The 17,144-nt window shown below is 55.3% G+C and overlaps 1 protein-coding gene and 1 pseudogene across 1 annotated transcript; one reads left to right on the forward strand and one right to left on the reverse strand.

Annotated features, from left to right (window-relative positions):
• Window positions 1-40: 40 nt before the first annotated feature.
• On the forward strand, window positions 41-16,457 carry GYS1 (glycogen synthase 1). Its single transcript, XM_003997522.6, has 16 exons — window positions 41-367; window positions 1,866-2,047; window positions 4,070-4,261; window positions 5,164-5,349; window positions 5,603-5,747; window positions 6,798-6,915; window positions 7,235-7,355; window positions 7,641-7,747; window positions 9,051-9,110; window positions 9,199-9,277; window positions 11,565-11,678; window positions 11,942-12,068; window positions 13,871-13,966; window positions 14,133-14,296; window positions 14,712-14,792; window positions 14,948-16,457. Exons 1-16 carry the CDS (start codon window positions 250-252, stop codon window positions 15,269-15,271), a joined length of 2,214 nt encoding a protein of 737 aa, XP_003997571.2. The 5' UTR covers window positions 41-249; the 3' UTR covers window positions 15,272-16,457.
• On the reverse strand, window positions 3,750-3,833 carry LOC123382458 (annotated as a pseudogene).
• Window positions 16,458-17,144: the final 687 nt, after the last annotated feature.

Raw genomic sequence — 17,144 nt, forward strand, 5'->3', positions numbered from 1 at the left:
GGGCCCCGCCTCCTGGCGGCCGCAAGATTTCACTGCAGGGGCCCCGCCGGCCTCAGTGACGCTGCGGCCGCCTCCAGCCTACGGCCCAGAGCTCTGGGGCGGGGGTGCGGTCGTGCAATAGGAAGCCGAGGGCGTTGCAAGCTTCCCGTCGGGCACCAGCTACCTGGCCCCGCGCCCTGCCCTTTGCATTCCCCAGACACCTCGGGAGCCCCCACCTGTGGACCCTGGAGCCCCCTTCACGCGTCGGCCATGCCTCTAAGCCGCACTTTGTCCATGTCCTCACTGCCAGGACTGGAGGATTGGGAGGATGAATTCGACCTGGAGAATACAGTGCTCTTCGAGGTGGCCTGGGAGGTGGCCAACAAGGGTGAGCACGCCAGGCGATGGGTCCTGGACCAGGAGGGCAGTCGGGGATGGGGGCGCGAAACTCTAGAGTCCTAGAGGACGGAGTTACTTGGCATGATACTCTTGGATTCTGGGCAAGGAACCTATGACTCCTGTGTCCTTGGGGAGGGCCGGGGTAAGTCTCCTGTACCCTGGCGGGGTGGGGATGGGTCGCCTGACTGTGAAGATGAAAGGAAGCTGGAAGTCCAATTGCTGGGTCCTAGGGAAGAGGGGGCCAAAATGAATGATTCCTAGGTCCCGGAGGGAGGCTTCCCAGAGACCAGAGACCTGGGTCCTGAACCGGGAAGGAGATGGGGGGTTGGCACTTTCTAGTGCAAAACTAGGGAAGTGGCTGGGTTTCAGACCTGTGGCCCTGGGGGAAGAGTCTGGGGATATAAACTCTGGATCTGGGAGAGAGCCAACAGGGAGATAGGATGCATGAGTCGTGGTGGCAGAATCTGGGGGCTGGCCACTTGCGAGTAAAGATGGGAAGGGCCGCAGACTCTAATTCTTAGATCTTAGGGTGGGAGAGAGTTGGTCTGAATGCCTAGACTCTGAAGGAGCCGAGGGTGTGAGCTCTGTTTCTAGGAGTACAGAAGCCTGCGGCCTGAGACACATGCGTACTGGAATGAGGGAAGGCTGGGAAGTCCTAAGTTGGTCAGGGGCTGGGCCCTAGGATGGGAGTGGCTGGGGACCTAGATTTCTGCGTCCCAGGCTCTGAAGGTCCTAAAGTTCTGGGTTTGGAAAACCAGCTGGGGTTTTGCTTTGCTGAGTCTTGGGAGAGAATGGGGCTGAGTCTCACCCCATGGCAAGCAGCCCTCGAACTGGGAGCCATGTATCCCCAGGGCCCAGGCTCCAGTAGGTAAGGAGGCTGAGAGCCCAGACTTCTGGGTCTGGAGTGGAGTTATGGGCAGAGCGGGGCCCTGCACGTGTGTTCTCAGTTGGGGAGAGGAAACTGGGGGACAGGTCAGCAGAGTCCCTGGGGGCAAGGAATGACAATTCAGGCTTCTCTTGGGCAGCTGTGGGAAGCTGAATCGGGCTATGGAGAGAGATTCTCCCCTACCGTGACCTAGAGCCTGACTGAGATTATAAACCCAGCTCCCAGAAGCTGGGAACTCAGGGACCTGAGTCCTGCTGATCCTTGCCAGCTTCTGTCATCCTTGGGACCCCGGCCCCTAATTCCCTCAGACCCAGGAGCCCGAGTCCCTAGCCCTTTCATGTCTCAGACTCCGAAGTTTAGCCTGAGCCCCTTTCTCCCCCTGAGTCCCAACCCCAGCCCCATTCTCCCTTAGACCCAGGAGTACTGCCCTGGAACTCCTATCCCATCATCTCTCTGACTCAGAAGTGTGGGCTCTCAGCCCCCTCCTCCTTCTAAGCCAGAGGTGTGGGGCCCCAGTACCTCCCATGGCCCCCTACCCTGCCCCAGGTCCCAGACCCGTGGACCTCGGCTGGGGCCTGCCCTCACGCACTTGGGCCCACAGTGGGCGGCATCTACACGGTGCTACAGACGAAGGCGAAAGTGACAGGGGATGAATGGGGTGACAACTACTACCTGGTGGGACCGTACACGGAGCAGGGCGTGAGGACCCAGGTGGAACTGCTCGAGCCCCCAACCCCAGCCCTGAAGAGGACGTTGGACTCCATGAACAGCAAGGGCTGCAAGGTGGGACATGGCCTGGCCGAGGGGAGGGGAGGTGGGTGCCCAGAGTCAGGGTGGGAGCGGCAGGTGGAGAAGGGACGGCGGGGAGAGGGTGGGTAGCCCCACGGGGAGAGGGAGGCATGGACAGAAACATGGGATGAGCCAGAACTTTCCCAGATAGACACAGAGGAGGTAAGATTGACAGACAGACAGACGCAGGACCCCATGAAGTGGGTGGGTGAACCCCAAGCTGAAGACATTGGTGAACGGACAGACCGACAGCAGGTGCATAAGAAAGACTGAGAGATGGCTCCCAGAGGCCAAGATCCTCAGACCCACAGAGAGAAAAAGAGCGAGACGGAAAGACAGACAGCCAGGTGGAACCCGGGGGGAGATGGGCTTGGGGTGAGGCAGGAGTGCCAGAGTGGGGGTTCTGGAGCCTGAAGTTCAAAATCACCTTCTCCACTTCCTGCCTGTGTGACCTTGGCTAATAAACCTACTAATAGCACCTACCTTGTTCGTTTTGGGGGAAAGGATTAATTGTTAGTTAATAAAGTCCTCAGCCCGGTTCCTGGCCTCAGTTAGTACTGTGTATGAGCTCTTGTGACCACGGCCATCGTCATCATCGTTATCATAAACAGCCAAGCCGGCAGTGAGGTGGACAGGCCGACCAAGGGAGAGAGATGGATGGAGAGAGATTGAGTGTTCCAAAAGGTGGCGATCGCCCCAGGGGCAACAGCAATAGAGAGAGAGGCAGCCTGAGATTTCCAGGAGAAGGAACTAGGAGGGAGAGGAGATAGAGTACCGATGGAGGGAAGAGAGACAGGGGGCAGAGTTTCAGAGGAGCAGACCCGGGACTTAAAGATAGGAAGGGAGAGTCCCAGAGCCCCGGCTGAGGACTGACGGATGAGCACTGAGAGGCGGCTGCCTCCGGCGGAAAAGGCCATGATGTAGCAGGGTGGAAGGACAGACAGGTCTGGGAGGAAGAAGTACAGTGGTTCCTTCATTCATTCACAGCCTCTAGTCTGGGGTGGGGTCTGGAGTCCAGAGAGGCCGGGGACCATGTCCCTAAGGAACCCTAGATCGGCCCAGCCCTCCCCCATGGCAGCTGCTCCCCACGTGCTGGGGGCCTAAGAATAGCGCCCCCCCCCCAGCAAAAGGGCAGACGACAGCTGGGAGGGGGAGGGGTATCAGAGTCAGGCTCCCCAGGCCGGGCAAAACCAGGTCCGGGAGGCGCAGGACTGCTTGCCGCCCGCACAGGGCTGTGGCAGCTGGCCCAGAACCTAGGCCATCATCTCAGGAGGAAAGCAGCCGCCCGGAGAAATGTGGCAGCAAGGTTTAGAAACATGGCAGCGGGGCAGACAGCAGCTGGTGTTAGAAAGGTAGCTGCAGAGTCCAAAGGGTAGAGGAAGGAGACAGCAGGTGACAAATTTATAGTGAAAGCATCGGAAGCAAGGCAGCGGGCGCGGAAGAATGTGGCAATGAGAACAGTAAAAGAAGCATCCAGTGGGAGGAATTAGCAGCAGAAGGAAGAAATAACGGGAGAAGGCGACAGGCGGGTTGGCAAGACGGAAGTGGCAGGAAACACAGAAACAAGGCAGCACGTTGGAGAAATGCTAAGGGCGGGAAAGCAAGGCAGCGGGGGACACAGAGACAGGACCGTGTGACATTCATGGTTATAGGTAAGAGAAAGGAGGCAGTGGGTTGGGAACCAGGGTAGCGGTTATAGAAAGGAAGCAAGGTTTTCAGTTAGCAGTAATCGCTCCTCTAATAAACCTCATTGGCTACGATACCGCCACTGCGCAAAGCTAGAAAGGAAGCGAGGCACAGGGAAAATGTAACAGCGATGGACAAAGAGTGTGGTGGGAATAACTAGCAGCACGTGGAGAAATACGGCAGCGGGGGAGAAATTAGCAGCAGGTACCGAAACAGGGTGGAAGAACTGAGGCTTTAAGCCCCGACTGCTGCCTGCGGGTGGGCGAGCCACCGAGGCTGAGCCCAGGGAAGTGTGGCCAAAAGCCTGAGTCTTCCTGTGGGCCCCCCCAGGTGTATTTCGGACGCTGGCTGATCGAGGGGGGCCCCCTGGTGGTGCTCCTGGACGTGGGGGCCTCAGCCTGGGCCCTGGAGCGCTGGAAGGGGGAGCTCTGGGACACCTGCAACATCGGGGTGCCTTGGTACGACCGTGAGGCCAACGACGCTGTCCTTTTTGGCTTCCTCACCACCTGGTTCCTGGGTGAGGTAGGCCCCATTGCTGGTCGCCATGTCACTCCTGACCCGGGCCCCAACCTAGGATGGCCGTTAGTCCCTGCCAGAGGGGGCGGGGTAGGAAGGGGTGGCCGGCCGGGGGCCTTGGGGTGGCTGGCTTCTCCCAAGGCATTCTGGGATTGTAGGTCCTTTTCCAAGCCCTAGCTCTGACCTTTGGGAACACAGACACCCAGGGGCCCAGAGGCTCAAACTCCCAACCCCAGCTTCATTCATTCTAATTTTCTCAGTAGAGAAATTTTGAACTGTTAGCTTTGGGGGGTGCTGGCCGGGCTAGAGGGCTTGCACCAGGACATTCTGGGAGTTGTAGTTCTGTAGTCTGATAGTGGCTGGACTTAGCTCTCAGAGGGGGCCCTGGACGGTTGGGGGGTCTCCAGCCTATATGAGAACCAGGGATCCTGGTTCTGACCCCCTTTTAGGTTTTAAAAGGCTGAAGAAACTTCACATCTCCTGCCCCAGGGAAACCAGTTTACGAATGGGCCAGTCGTAGGGCATTCTGGGAGTTGTAGTCCTTTAGTCAGTATTGGATGCAGCTCCACTCTTGATTGAGACAAAAGGCTCTCCAGGAATTGCGTCCGGGACTTGGGGACACTACAACTTCAGACCTTCCACTTCAGCCCTGCTGGCACTTAGAAGGTGGGGCCAACCTCTCCACCGCCCCCGGCTCCCATCAGCCTTGAAGGATGGGGTCAGCTGGCCTGGCGACCCGGAGATGTACAGTTCCTTGTTCTAGGGGAATTGCAGTGGGCTACCATCCACTCTGTGCAAGAATGACGCTAGATTTACCTCTCCCCTGCTTCCCTGTCCACCTTGGGGATTGTTGGTTGTCCGCACAACACACGTGGAGACACAGTGGCCCTCTTCCTGTTGCCCCATAGTTCCTGGCCCAGAACGAGGAGAAGCCACACGTGGTTGCACACTTCCACGAGTGGTTGGCGGGCATTGGCCTCTGCCTGTGCCGGGCCCGGCGGCTGCCCGTGGCCACAATCTTCACCACCCACGCCACACTGCTGGGACGCTACCTGTGTGCCGGTGCCGTGGACTTCTATAACAACCTGGAGAATGTGAGCCGGGAACGTGTGGCAGATGGGGGCTGTGAGTGGTTCGGGACAGCCCAAAGCTGTCCGGGAAGCCCAGGGGCGGGGGGATCAAGCTTCCTCTTCTCCCGTGACCCAGGGGTCCAAGTCCTCCACCCCCTCCTCCCTCTGACAAAGGAGTTCAGCTTCCAACCCCAGCCACCTCCGGGACCCCGGAGTCTGGGCTGCCTGAGTCTTCTCCCCAGTTCTTCTAACCTGACTGCCCTCCCTTCCCACCCAGTTCAATGTGGACAAGGAAGCAGGGGAGAGGCAAATCTATCACCGCTACTGCATGGAGCGGGCAGCGGCCCACTGCGCTCATATCTTTACTACTGTGTCCCAGATTACTGCCATCGAGGCTCAGCACCTGCTCAAGAGGAAACCAGGTAAGGAATAGGCTGGGGTCCCTAGACATGAATGAGGCAGTCTGTGCTCAGGCCGATACTTAGCTGGTTTTTTTTAACTGTAGAGAGCAAAGAACTACACCCCCCAGCCAGCCCTAAGTTGATGACCTGAATAGGGAGCTGCCTGGTTATACGCCCTAGAGGCTAATGGGAGGTGTAGTTCCTTTGACATTCATTTCAAAATGGTAAAGTTACCTTATCGGCTAATGTAGTTACTGGTCTTCTGAAAGGGAATGGAGTTTCACTGGGTTTTGATTTTGAGAAGAGTGGTGTTGGAATCCGTTATTCTTTTTTTTTTTTTTTTTTTTTAAGTTATTTATTTTGAGAGAGAAAGAGTGAGAGAGCATGGACAGGGGGAGGGACAGAGAGAGAGAGAATCCCAAGCAGAGCCCGACGCGGGGCTCGATCCCATGAACCGTGAGATCATGACATGAACCCAAACCAAGTTGGATGCTCAACCGACTGAGCCACCCAGACACCCCTGGAATCAGTTATTCTTTTCGGGTTATAGCACCCATTCTCAATGGGTGTATTGTGAGAACTACAATTCCCAGGAGGCCTTTGGCTAGCCGGCTCCTTCTACTCCTGGAGCTGATGGTGGTTATAATTTTTCATTGATGTATTTTAATTTCAAGGAGGATAGGAAATGATCGGGACCCTAAAAGAGGCTTGAAGGTTGAGGGTATATTCTGGGAGAAGCAGGATGGGGATGTTTAAATCATCCCCAGTATAGGGTGGGATAGGGGAAACAAAAGAACTACAACTCCCAGAAGCCCCAAGGTAGTTCATTTCCCTGTGTGGTTAGCCATTTGCAGGGGCTGCTGGGAGTTGTGGTCGTGCTTGTGAACATAAGCAAGTGACTTGGGGCAAGAAGGCCTCTGAGTGGCAGGGCAGCGGGGCCACCAAGGGAGCTTCTAAAACTAAGAGATTGTGACAGGAAAGGAGTCTTTCCTTTGTTTATTCATTCAACCACACTGACGCGTATGAATAGATGAAGATATGAAACATGGACCTTCTCCCCACAAATCCCAGATATCGTGACCCCCAATGGACTGAATGTGAAGAAGTTCTCTGCCATGCATGAGTTCCAGAACCTCCATGCTCAGAGCAAGGCTCGAATCCAGGAGTTTGTGCGGGGCCATTTTTATGGGTACGTGGACCAGGTACCTAGGTCTTGGGAGAGGAAGGGGTTGGGAACCCAACTCATGAGTGTAAGAGATGGGATAGCTGGGGGCTCAGCCTCTTCCATTCCTGAGCACCAGAACAATGGTGGAGTATTCAAGTATTGATCCCCATCTAGGGAGAAGAGAACTTCAACTCCCAGGAGCTCCCATGATGCCTCTGTACTGCCTAAGACGCTCTTTGCCCCTGTAGCTTCTGGGGTTTGTAGTTTCAAGGCCAGGGCTAGCGGGTCCCCACCCTTGGCTTCACCAAGGTGGCTTCACCACCATGCCTTATGGCTTTTTTAGGCACCTGGACTTCAACTTGGACAAGACCTTGTATTTCTTTATCGCCGGCCGCTACGAGTTCTCTAACAAGGGGGCCGATGTCTTCCTAGAGGCCTTGGCCCGGCTCAACTATCTACTCAGAGTAAGGCCTGGGCTTTGAGAAGACAAAAAGAGGAAAAGGAAATCCGCACATAACTGGGGAGGGCGGGGGCGGGAAGTAGGGAAACCCCGTGTGTGAAGGGAAAGTGTAGAGACCCAGAAAGAAGACCAGAGTCCCAGTGGGGATGATGACTCTAATTCTCCTTGACCGGAAGGAGCATGGCAGGGCCATAGTGGTCTTGATGGGTGGAAAAGGGTAGGTGGCTTCAGCCTTCTCGCGGGTGATCCTGACCCCCTCCCCCCACCCCACGCCTTTTCCTCTGCCCAGGTGAACGGCAGTGAGCAGACAGTGGTCGCCTTCTTCATCATGCCGGCTCGGACCAACAATTTCAACGTGGAAACCCTCAAAGGCCAAGCTGTGCGCAAGCAGCTTTGGTCAGCAGCCCTCGGCCCAGGATCCCTGCCATTCCCGCTCCCAGCCATGCCCTTCGGGAGGCTCAGTTTTGTTATCTGGAACACGAGCGGTTTGCCCCCCAAAAACTCGTAGTGAAGTCACTTGCTTAAGACGCCTCTAGGTCAGGGGCAGTAAGGAGTCGCACACAGGACAAGTGTGACCGTACAACCAGGGCCCTGACATCAAACTGGCGAGGTCCCACTTGGGCCACTGACCCTTGGTGGCTTTGTGATAATTTCCTCATCTGCAAGAGCCATGCATTAGCCATCAGATAGTCACTGAGCACCTACCGTGGACCAGGCGCTGTTCCAGGCCCTGGGGACGCAGCTGTAAATGAGGACGATAAAATCCCTGCCCTCACCGAGCTCCCATTCTAGAGAGTTCTATAGAAAGTGCTCTGGGGTGCCTGGTTGGCTCAGTTAGAGCATGTGGCTCTTGGTCTTGGGGTTGTAAGTTCGAGCCCCGTGTTGGGTGTAGAGACGACCGCTTAAAAATAGACTCTTTAAGACAACAACAACAACAAAAAGAAAGTGCTCTGACAAGAAAATAAAGCAGGACTGGAATGCGAGACAGGACATGGAATGGACAGGCCACACTGAGAAAGTTGCCATGGGGTAGAGACCAGTAGAAGAAATGAGGGAGGGAGCCCTGTGTGTATCTGGGGAATAGCATTTCAGGCAGAGGAACACAGATGCAAAGGCCCTGAGGTATGTCTGAGAAACCACAGGGAGACCAGCGCGGCTGGAGCAGGGCGCTTAAGGGAGATGGGGTAGAAAATGAGGCCAGAGCTATGAGAAGATTAGGATTAGAGGAATGTCATCGAGGCTGCAGGGTGTCACTAGTTGCTAGCTTCACTTGTGCACATAAAATTTCCTCTCTCGGAACATCGTTCTCCCTTTTTATAACATGGGGCTTAGCATGGCCACCACCAGGACTAGTGCACGTCCTAATAATAGCTGACATTTCTGGAAGGTTTGCTGTGTGCCAGGCACTGTGCGTTGTTTGTCGTGACTTCATCAAGTTTTCCCTGCAGACCTCTGAGGTCGGTTCTATTTTTATCCCCGTCTGAGAGATGAGTCACCAAAGTCAGAGAGGGAAGGCCACCTGTCCCCCGCCACACAGCTGATGAGGGGCACAGGGGATTCGAGCCTTTCAGGGCCTGTCTCCCAGGTCCCCGTCCTCCAGCTCCAAGTCCCCAGGGCCTCTCCGCCCAGACCTCAGTGTAGCAGCTGACAATAAATGGCAGGTGGCATATATGTGATGCTGTGTCTCTGCCCCTTCTAGGGATACGGCCAACACCGTGAAAGAGAAGTTCGGAAGGAAGCTTTATGAGTCCTTGCTGGTGTGAGTGTCCCTCCCCCAGCCCCGCATCCTCCTGGGCCCTGACTCCACGGATCACCCATTCCCAGATGCATACCCTGTCACCTTGCAGGGGGAGCCTCCCGGACATGAACAAGATGCTGGACAAGGAGGACTTCACTATGATGAAGAGAGCTATATTTGCCACGCAGGTACGGTCTGGGGCCCCGAACAGAGACATGGCGATGCCCAGCACCCGCCCCGGGGGCAGCTTGCTGTCTTAGCTCTGACCCCAGAGATTGCTGGGGGCTCCGCGTCACCGGCACCCTTATCAGGGAATCAATTGATTTTTTTTAAGGCTTATTTATTTTTGAGAGAGAGAGAGAGAGAGAGAGAGAGGAAGACAGAGCGGGGGAGGGGGAGGGGCAGAGAGAGAGGGAGACAGAATCCGAAGCAGGCTCCAGGCTCTGAGCTGTCAGCCCAGAGCCCGACTACACTGGGCTGGAACCCACCAGCTGTTAAGATCGTGACCTGAGCTGAAGTTGGATGCTTAACGGACTGAGCCCCCCCCCCGCCCCCCCCCCCCCGAGGCGCCCCCCCCCCCAGTGACTTATTCTGCTACAGGGGCTGCTAGGAGTTGTACTTTTTTTTTTTAATTTGTAATTTCGTTGAGCCACCGGGGTCAAAAGATGAAAGAGAACTTTAGGAAGTCAACAAAGCCCACAGGAGGAGAATTACAAGCCCCCGCTGTCCCTGGGTCTTGCTGCTGACTAGTTTCATACTCATTAGAGCCAGAAGGTTTTAGCTAAAACACTAGCCGTTACCTGAAGAGCATTGAAAACTCTCAGCAGCTGCTGTTTTTCTTATCCCATAGGCCGTGTGTCTTAGTCCCCAGACATTCCTGGCAGTTGTAGCTTCTTTAGATTCCGGAGGTTAATGGAATTCGGTGGATGGGAAACCTTAGAAGAATGTGGCAATAACAAAATGAGGACTACAAGTCCCAGCAGCCCCTGCTTCAGGCATGCTTCCCTTGCCCCAGAGGCTCCTGGGAGGGAGAGTTCTTTGATTCTCTGGGGTCAGGAATCTTTGGTACCTGTGGTCAGGGTGGGTGAGCCACTTCCCGGCGAATGGAAACCTAGGTACCCACGCTGCACAAATGAGGTGTGATGTGCTTTGGGCCAAACTACAATTTCCTTTTTTCTTTTTTTAAGTTTATGTATTTATTTTGAGAGAGAGAGAGGGAGAGAGGGGATCCCAAGCAGGCCCCGCGCTTCCTGCACGGAGCCTGACATGGGGCTCGAAGCCAGAAGCCGTGAGATCATAATAAAGAGCCAAAATAAAGAGATGACTGAGCCACGCTGTGACCCCAGATTACAATTTCTAATAGTCCCTATGGCAGTCAGCCTCACTGAGGATGTGTATGCATTGCCACGGGGCTGCTGGGAGTTGTAGTTTCCTGAGCCCCTGGAGCTGACTGAAGGCGAGTAGAACTTTTAATGAGATGGAAGAGTTACAAATAACTACATATCCCAGCAGCCCGTGGGATTTCCTAGCTCTCGCCCCTCCAGTCACTCTTGGGAATTGTGGTTTCTCTGGGCCTTGGGTGGGAGCGGAAGTGGAGGGAATTACAGGATGGAGAGTAAAGGGAACTTGGAAAGAAGGCAAGACAGGCTTTTCATAAGAGAACTACAACTTCCAGCAGCCCCTGAAGCTTGCTGCCATATTGACCAAGTCTCTGCCCCCCATTGACTTGGGGGAATTTTAGTTCCTTTGGGTTTCTTTGATGATGGAGCCCAGAGTACAGAACCCAATAACTACAACTCCCGGTCGTCAGGGGAGGCAGGTTAATGCTGGCTTTGCCTCAAAGACAAATGGGAATTGTAGTTTCTTTTCAGCTCATGGTGTGTTTTTGTTTAGTTGGTTATTTTTTATGTTTATTTATTTTTGAGAGAGAGGGAGGGCTGTCTGGCTGTCAGCCCAGAACCCGATATGGGGCTTGAACCCATGAACCGTGAGATCATGACCTGAGCCGAAGTCGGACACTTAACCGACTGAGTCACCCAGGTGCCCCTCAGCTCATGGTGTTCAAACAGAAAAGTGAGCCTTTACAGAGAGAGCCAAGGAGGATATCTATGACTCCTCTTTTTTTTTTTTTTTAAGTTTATTTAGTTATTTTGAGAGAGAGAGTGAGAGCGCAAGCAAGGGAGGGCCAGAGAGAGAGAATCCCAAGCAGGCTCTGCACTGACAGTGGAGACCCAACTCGGGGCTCGAACTCACGAACCAACTGTGAGCTCATGACCGGAGCCGAAATCGAGAGTCGGCCATTCCACCTACTGAGCCCCCCAGGCGCCCCAGATATCTACAGCTTCTAATCTCTTGGGCTTGTGTCCCCACAACCTGGTGGGAATTGTGACCTCCTCCCGGGTCAGCGTGGCTCACAGGGAATGAAGGAGCCCTCTGTCCCTTCTCTGACCCCCATCCCTCTTGTGGCCCCTGCAGCGACAGTCTTTCCCCCCTGTGTGCACCCACAATATGCTGGACGACTCCTCGGATCCTATCCTGACCACCATCCGTCGAATCGGACTCTTCAATAGTAGTGCTGACAGGGTCAAGGTGAGGGCAATGGCCAGGCTGGGTCAAGCATGGAGGGGTGGGGGGTGGAGGTAGGGGGAGCTGGGCCTCACGTCCCCCGTCTCCCCTGGTTTATTAAGGGATCGCTATGTTTAGAAAGGGCCTTAGCACTTTAAGCGGACAGACTTGGATTCAGTGCTTTGTCCTACCGCTGACTTGTGTGACTTTAGACAGGCTTTTCGCCCTCTCTGGGCCCCTCTGGGATCCCAGGGAGTTTGGGCTGAGCTCTTCTTTTTCACTGCTAGGTGATTTTCCACCCAGAGTTCCTCTCCTCCACGAGCCCCCTGCTCCCCGTGGATTATGAGGAATTTGTCCGTGGCTGCCACCTGGGGGTCTTCCCCTCCTACTATGAGCCTTGGGGCTACACGCCGGGTGAGTGCAGCATGGTGGTCGGCTCCTGGTCAGACGGGGCACCAACCCCGGGCACGGCACTTGCCCGCTCTGTGCCCCAGGCTCGCCTTTGCAAAACCGGGACGATGGCCACAGTCTGTTGGCCTGCAGCATGTGTTTCTGTGACACGGTCGCTCGTGTGATGTGTGACTAGAGGGCTGAGGTCACAGGTCACACGTGATTTCCCCCAGTTTGCTGCTGATTGCCCCCCTCCCCCCCGATATCAACAGCTGAATACGTAGTTCATCAACACGACTGAATGGGGCCAGGTCTCTCAGAGGTGTCCCCAGCGCCCATTCGCTCCGCCGTCCTCTTTTACGAAGGCGTTGGCTCCCTTTATTATTATTATATTTTTTACATTTATTTATTTTGAGAGAGACAGAGACAGCATGAGGGTGGGAGGGAGGGAGGGAGAGAGAGAGAGAAAGAAAGTCCTGAGCGGGGATTCGATACGGGACTCAAACTCACAAAACTGTGAGATCATGACCTGAGCTGAAACCAAGAGTTGGATGCTTAACCAACTGAGCCACCCACGTACCCTGGCGTTGACTCCCTTTAGACACAGGCTCCGGGTTGGGGCTTATTTGCACTTGTCCCTCATTTGGGGACATTTTGCCGTGGCCCCAAACTCAACCCTTCCTCACACTCTTCAATCAAGATTGGTTTTGAGGCTAAGTAAATATCACAGTTGCTGTAGTATTTCTTTTTTTTTTTTAAGTTTATTTATTTTGAGGAAGAGAGAGAGAGAGTGTGAGCAGGGGAGGGGCAGAGAGAGGGAGGGAGAGAATCCCAAGCAGGCTCCATGCTGTCAGAGCAGAGCCTGACACAGGGCTCAATCCCAGGAACGATGAGATCGTGACCTGAGCCGAACTCAAGAGTCGGATGCTTAACCGACTCAGCCACCCAGGCGCCCCCATAGTATTTCTTAACTTACGAGCAATTTAACAAACCTTTTTAAACTGTGCTTGCATAATAATTGGGGTAATGATTTTGCCAGTTTCATTTCGGCCATGGTTACAGTGATGCATAGGTTTTGTGTGCTTGGCCCCAACCCTCTTTTTCTCATGAAGCCCTGTTACATTTGGTGCCTGTGTTTGCAGGTTATGGAGGTTTTTCGGAACACTTACGTGAGAATTATTTTTTTTTTTAATTTTTTCATGTTTATTTTTGAGAGAGAGAGAGAGGCAGAGTGCAAGTGGAGGAGGGGCAGAGAGAGAAAGATACAGAATCCAAAGCAGGCTCCAGGCTCTGAGCTGTCAGCACAGCGCCCGTCACAGGGCTCAAACCCACGAACGCCAGATCATGACCTGAGCCGAAGTCGGACGCTCAGTGGACTGAGCCACCCAGGCGCCCCTACCTGAGAATTGTAATAAACTACGTGAACCATTTTTCAGGTTTGTTTAAGGTGTTCAGTGAGGCAGTGATGAGAATTTTTCGTGTTTCCTGTCAAAACTACGTCTGGCACAAGAAAGTATCTTACAGGTTGTGAGGATGGAGTAAAATGGTACACATTGGCAACCAGTACATACTTAGTAATTTACATCCTATCACCTAGCTCTAGATTTGTCCTCATTCTGAAGTCCTGGGACGAGTAAATTCCCTTTTCTGAGCCTCTTCGCTTCCCCTGCGAGAAACAGACTGTAATCAAACGCACTCACGTTCTAGTTTTGCGGGCTCAGTGATTTGCTCAAGTTGTCAGTAGACGGCGCTGTTGGGGCGTCTATTGCGATTTCAAAGCGCAAAAGGGGAAAGCTTAAGTAGACCTTTCTCACTCCTTCCCGCAGCTGAGTGCACGGTTATGGGCATCCCCAGTATCTCCACCAACCTCTCCGGCTTCGGCTGCTTCATGGAGGAACACATTGCAGACCCCTCAGCTTACGGTCAGCGCCCAGACCGAGAGCCGAGACTCTTGGATCCCGGGTGGGGGAAGGGAAGGGCTCCTGGGCCCCGGGATGGGGAGAGGGGTCCTGGTGCCACAGAGTCCCCGGGAGAATGAAGGTTTCCTTCGTCTGATTTCTGAGCTCTGCCCCGTCCTGGCCCCCACAGGCATCTACATTCTGGACCGGCGGTTCCGCAGCCTGGATGATTCCTGTTCGCAGCTCACCTCCTTCCTCTACAGCTTCTGCCAGCAGAGCCGGCGGCAGCGCATCATCCAGAGAAACCGCACGGAGCGCCTCTCAGACCTTCTAGACTGGAAATACCTAGGCCGGGTATAACTGCCTTCTTCCGGTCTCTGATTTGTCAGCTTCCAAGGCTGGCGCAGGGGGCCAGGGGTCCCCTACGCGAAACACTTGCGCTCCCTTTAAGAAATTAACCATCTTTTGCTGGTAGACCGCATTGGCCAGCGTTACCTTACTTGCATGAAGTGCGTGGCCAAGAGGTACCTGACCTAAGACCTCTGCCCCTGTGAATGGGGGCGTGGCTCAGAGACTGTCCATTCACAGCTCTGCTTATCGGCTTCAGGGGTGGAACCAGAAAGATAATTGGTATAGGGGCCGACTGGAAGGTGCCAGAAGGTGCTCCTCTGCCTAAAGAGTGTGGGCTAGGGTTTGCCACCTTCTACCTCTGCTGGGGGCGGTGTCTGGTTCCCTTCTGCTGACGCTCCCCCCCCTTCTTTTCCCCAAGTACTATATGTCCGCGCGCCACATGGCGCTGGCCAAGGCCTTTCCAGAACACTTCACCTATGAGCCCCACGAGGCTGACGCGGTGAGTGGACCCCGATCTCTCTGATGGGCCCGGAGCTAGAGGGCTGGGGTGGGTGCGCGTCCTTCCGGGAGTGGGAAGGCCCCGGGGCAAGCTGTCGGGCCCTCCCACACCCCACCTGCTCACTCCGGGTTTGTGCCCACACCCCCGTAACGCAGACCCAGGGCTACCGCTACCCTCGGCCGGCCTCCGTGCCGCCATCACCCTCGCTGTCGCGACACTCAAGCCCTCACCAGAGCGAGGACGAGGAGGAGCCACGGGACGGGCCGCCCGACGTAGACGGGGAGCGCTACGATGAGGAAGAGGAGGCCGCCAAGGACCGGCGCAACATCCGCGCCCCAGAGTGGCCGCGCCGCGCCTCCTGCGCCTCTTCCACCAGCGGGAGCAAGCGCGGCTCCGTGGACACAGCGCCCTCCAGCTCAATCAGCACTCCCAGCGAGCCCCTCAGCCCCGCCAGCTCCCTGGGCGAGGAGCGCAACTAAGTCCCGCCGCCCCACACTCCCCGCCCATCCTGCCTCCCTCGTCCAGAGGGCGGACGCAGAATGGCACCGTTCCGAAACCCCACTCCACATCCCGAACCCGCCTTGGGGTCCGCAGCCCCGTCCCCTCCGCCGTACACTCCAGCCCTTCTAGCTCCTCTCTGGGAATCCCCGACACTCCGGAATCACAACGCCGTGCCTTTCCTGGGTTCCAGAATGCATACACTGTGCCCCGGAGCCCTTCGGGCCTGGCCTGGGCCTCCTCCCTCCCCGGGAGGGCCGGGCACCTGCCGTTACCCTGCCATGGTGCCAGGGGTTTTAGGAAACCTGGTCTGTTGTCACACAGGCAGGAGGCTCCTGGAGCCCTTGTGGCTTGCTGATTTTTCAGCACACCGAAGATGCCATGCTCAGCTGTGGCCTGGGGGCCACCAAGCTCTGGAAACCATGTGGTGTCCCTGTTAATGGGGCAATCAAGTCCACAGCTGGGGCACTTTCAGGGACTTAACTGAATCCAGAAGGTCCTCCATTTCAACTCCAGAACTCGGGCTCCAGACCAGGGCACTCGCGTCCTTACTCTGATCTTAGCCCTTGTTGGGGTGTCTGGCTCTGCCTGGAGGGCCCCCCCCCCCACTCCTGCTCTTTTTCTCCATATTTTGGCCAAGGGGAGGTGGGGGGTGGTACAGAACCACTTGACTTCTCATTCCTATTGGAGAACATGCAGTCTGGGTCTAGATGCCTTTCTGGCCTTTTTTGAACCAGACCCTGTACCTCCTTCCCGGAGAGTCTGAGCTCTCCCCCCTATCTTGAGATTCCTGTGCCCTCCAGGGAATCCCCTTGCTGAGGACTGAAGGGGCCCGTCTTCCCCTGCCACAACCTCCGACCCCTAGGCCCACCGTAAAACCACTGGGTGCTAGGTCCCGGCTGCCAAATCTGGAACCTCACCACTGTGCTGCTTCCCGGTCCCTTTCCCCGGTCTAGAATGGAACCCACTTGGTTCTAGAACTTTCATATTTACCTCGAGGCTCTTCCATCCTTAAGCTGTGTCCTGCCCCCCAGCTTTGGTGAAAGGGAGGGGCCCTTCACGCGTGCTGTGCTGTGTCTGACGCACTTGCTTTGCAAGTTGGGAGGGCAGAAGAGGTGTGATTGATGTGTGTCCAGAGATGAAAAAAAATACATCTATATTTAAGAATCTGAGGTTTGGTCCACTCTGAGGGCTTGCTGGGCCTCGCTGCCGGCCCCTCCCTCCTCTTGGCTTCTCTCTTTCCCTCCTCTTCCCCTCCTCCCGCTGCCGCACTACTGGGTCTCTGATACCCTGTCTCACTCCACTGCAGATAAAATATTTCCATCACTGCAAAAAGTTCTGTTGGACAGAACTAGCTTAGAACGTGTCCCCAGGGCACTGGTCTCTGGACTTCAGCCCTACTGCCCCCCTGGATGGCTCTATTTCTGGGAAAACGGTTTTTTTTTCACTTCTCGTCTTCACTAGAGTGCATCTCCAAGCCAATCACATTTCGGGGAGTAGAAAACTAGATTCGCACGTGTGACCATCCTTCCCGTTAGCCACGGTGTTTGTGATGGACGCAGAAATCCCTTTCCCCTGCCAGAATCACGAGTGGCCACCGAAGTTGGGAGACAACAGGTGTGGTGTCAGAACAGAAGTCCAGGAGCCACTTCCTGTTAAGATTCTACCAGAAACGGAAGGGTCGGGGGGGGGGGGGGGGTCATAGTTTTGTAGCTTGGACCCAGTAGCTGCCTGCTAATCCTCCTCAAGCTTGTTCAGTCCCCGTTTGGAGAATTTAGCCCTAAGTTTCACATCCCATTTCTGTGCGGAGCCCCACACCCCCAGCTCCGCACCTCTTGCACACTCTGTGCTCCC

The sequence above is a fragment of the Felis catus genome, chromosome E2 (assembly GCF_018350175.1).
Source record: "Felis catus isolate Fca126 chromosome E2, F.catus_Fca126_mat1.0, whole genome shotgun sequence".
NCBI classification, from domain to species: Eukaryota; Metazoa; Chordata; class Mammalia; order Carnivora; family Felidae; genus Felis; species Felis catus.

What these genes read in the sequence shown, in the direction of transcription:
- GYS1 (XM_003997522.6), top strand. Translation starts at nt 250, where the DNA reads ATGCCTCTAAGCCGCACTTTGTCCATGTCCTCACTGCCAGGACTGGAG. An exon ending in GTGCGGGGCCATTTTTATGG is followed by an intron (nt 6,916 to 7,234) that starts GTACGTGGACCA and finishes TGGCTTTTTTAG; the next exon opens with GCACCTGGACTTCAACTTGG. An exon ending in AGCCCCACGAGGCTGACGCG is followed by an intron (nt 14,793 to 14,947) that starts GTGAGTGGACCC and finishes CCCGTAACGCAG; the next exon opens with ACCCAGGGCTACCGCTACCC.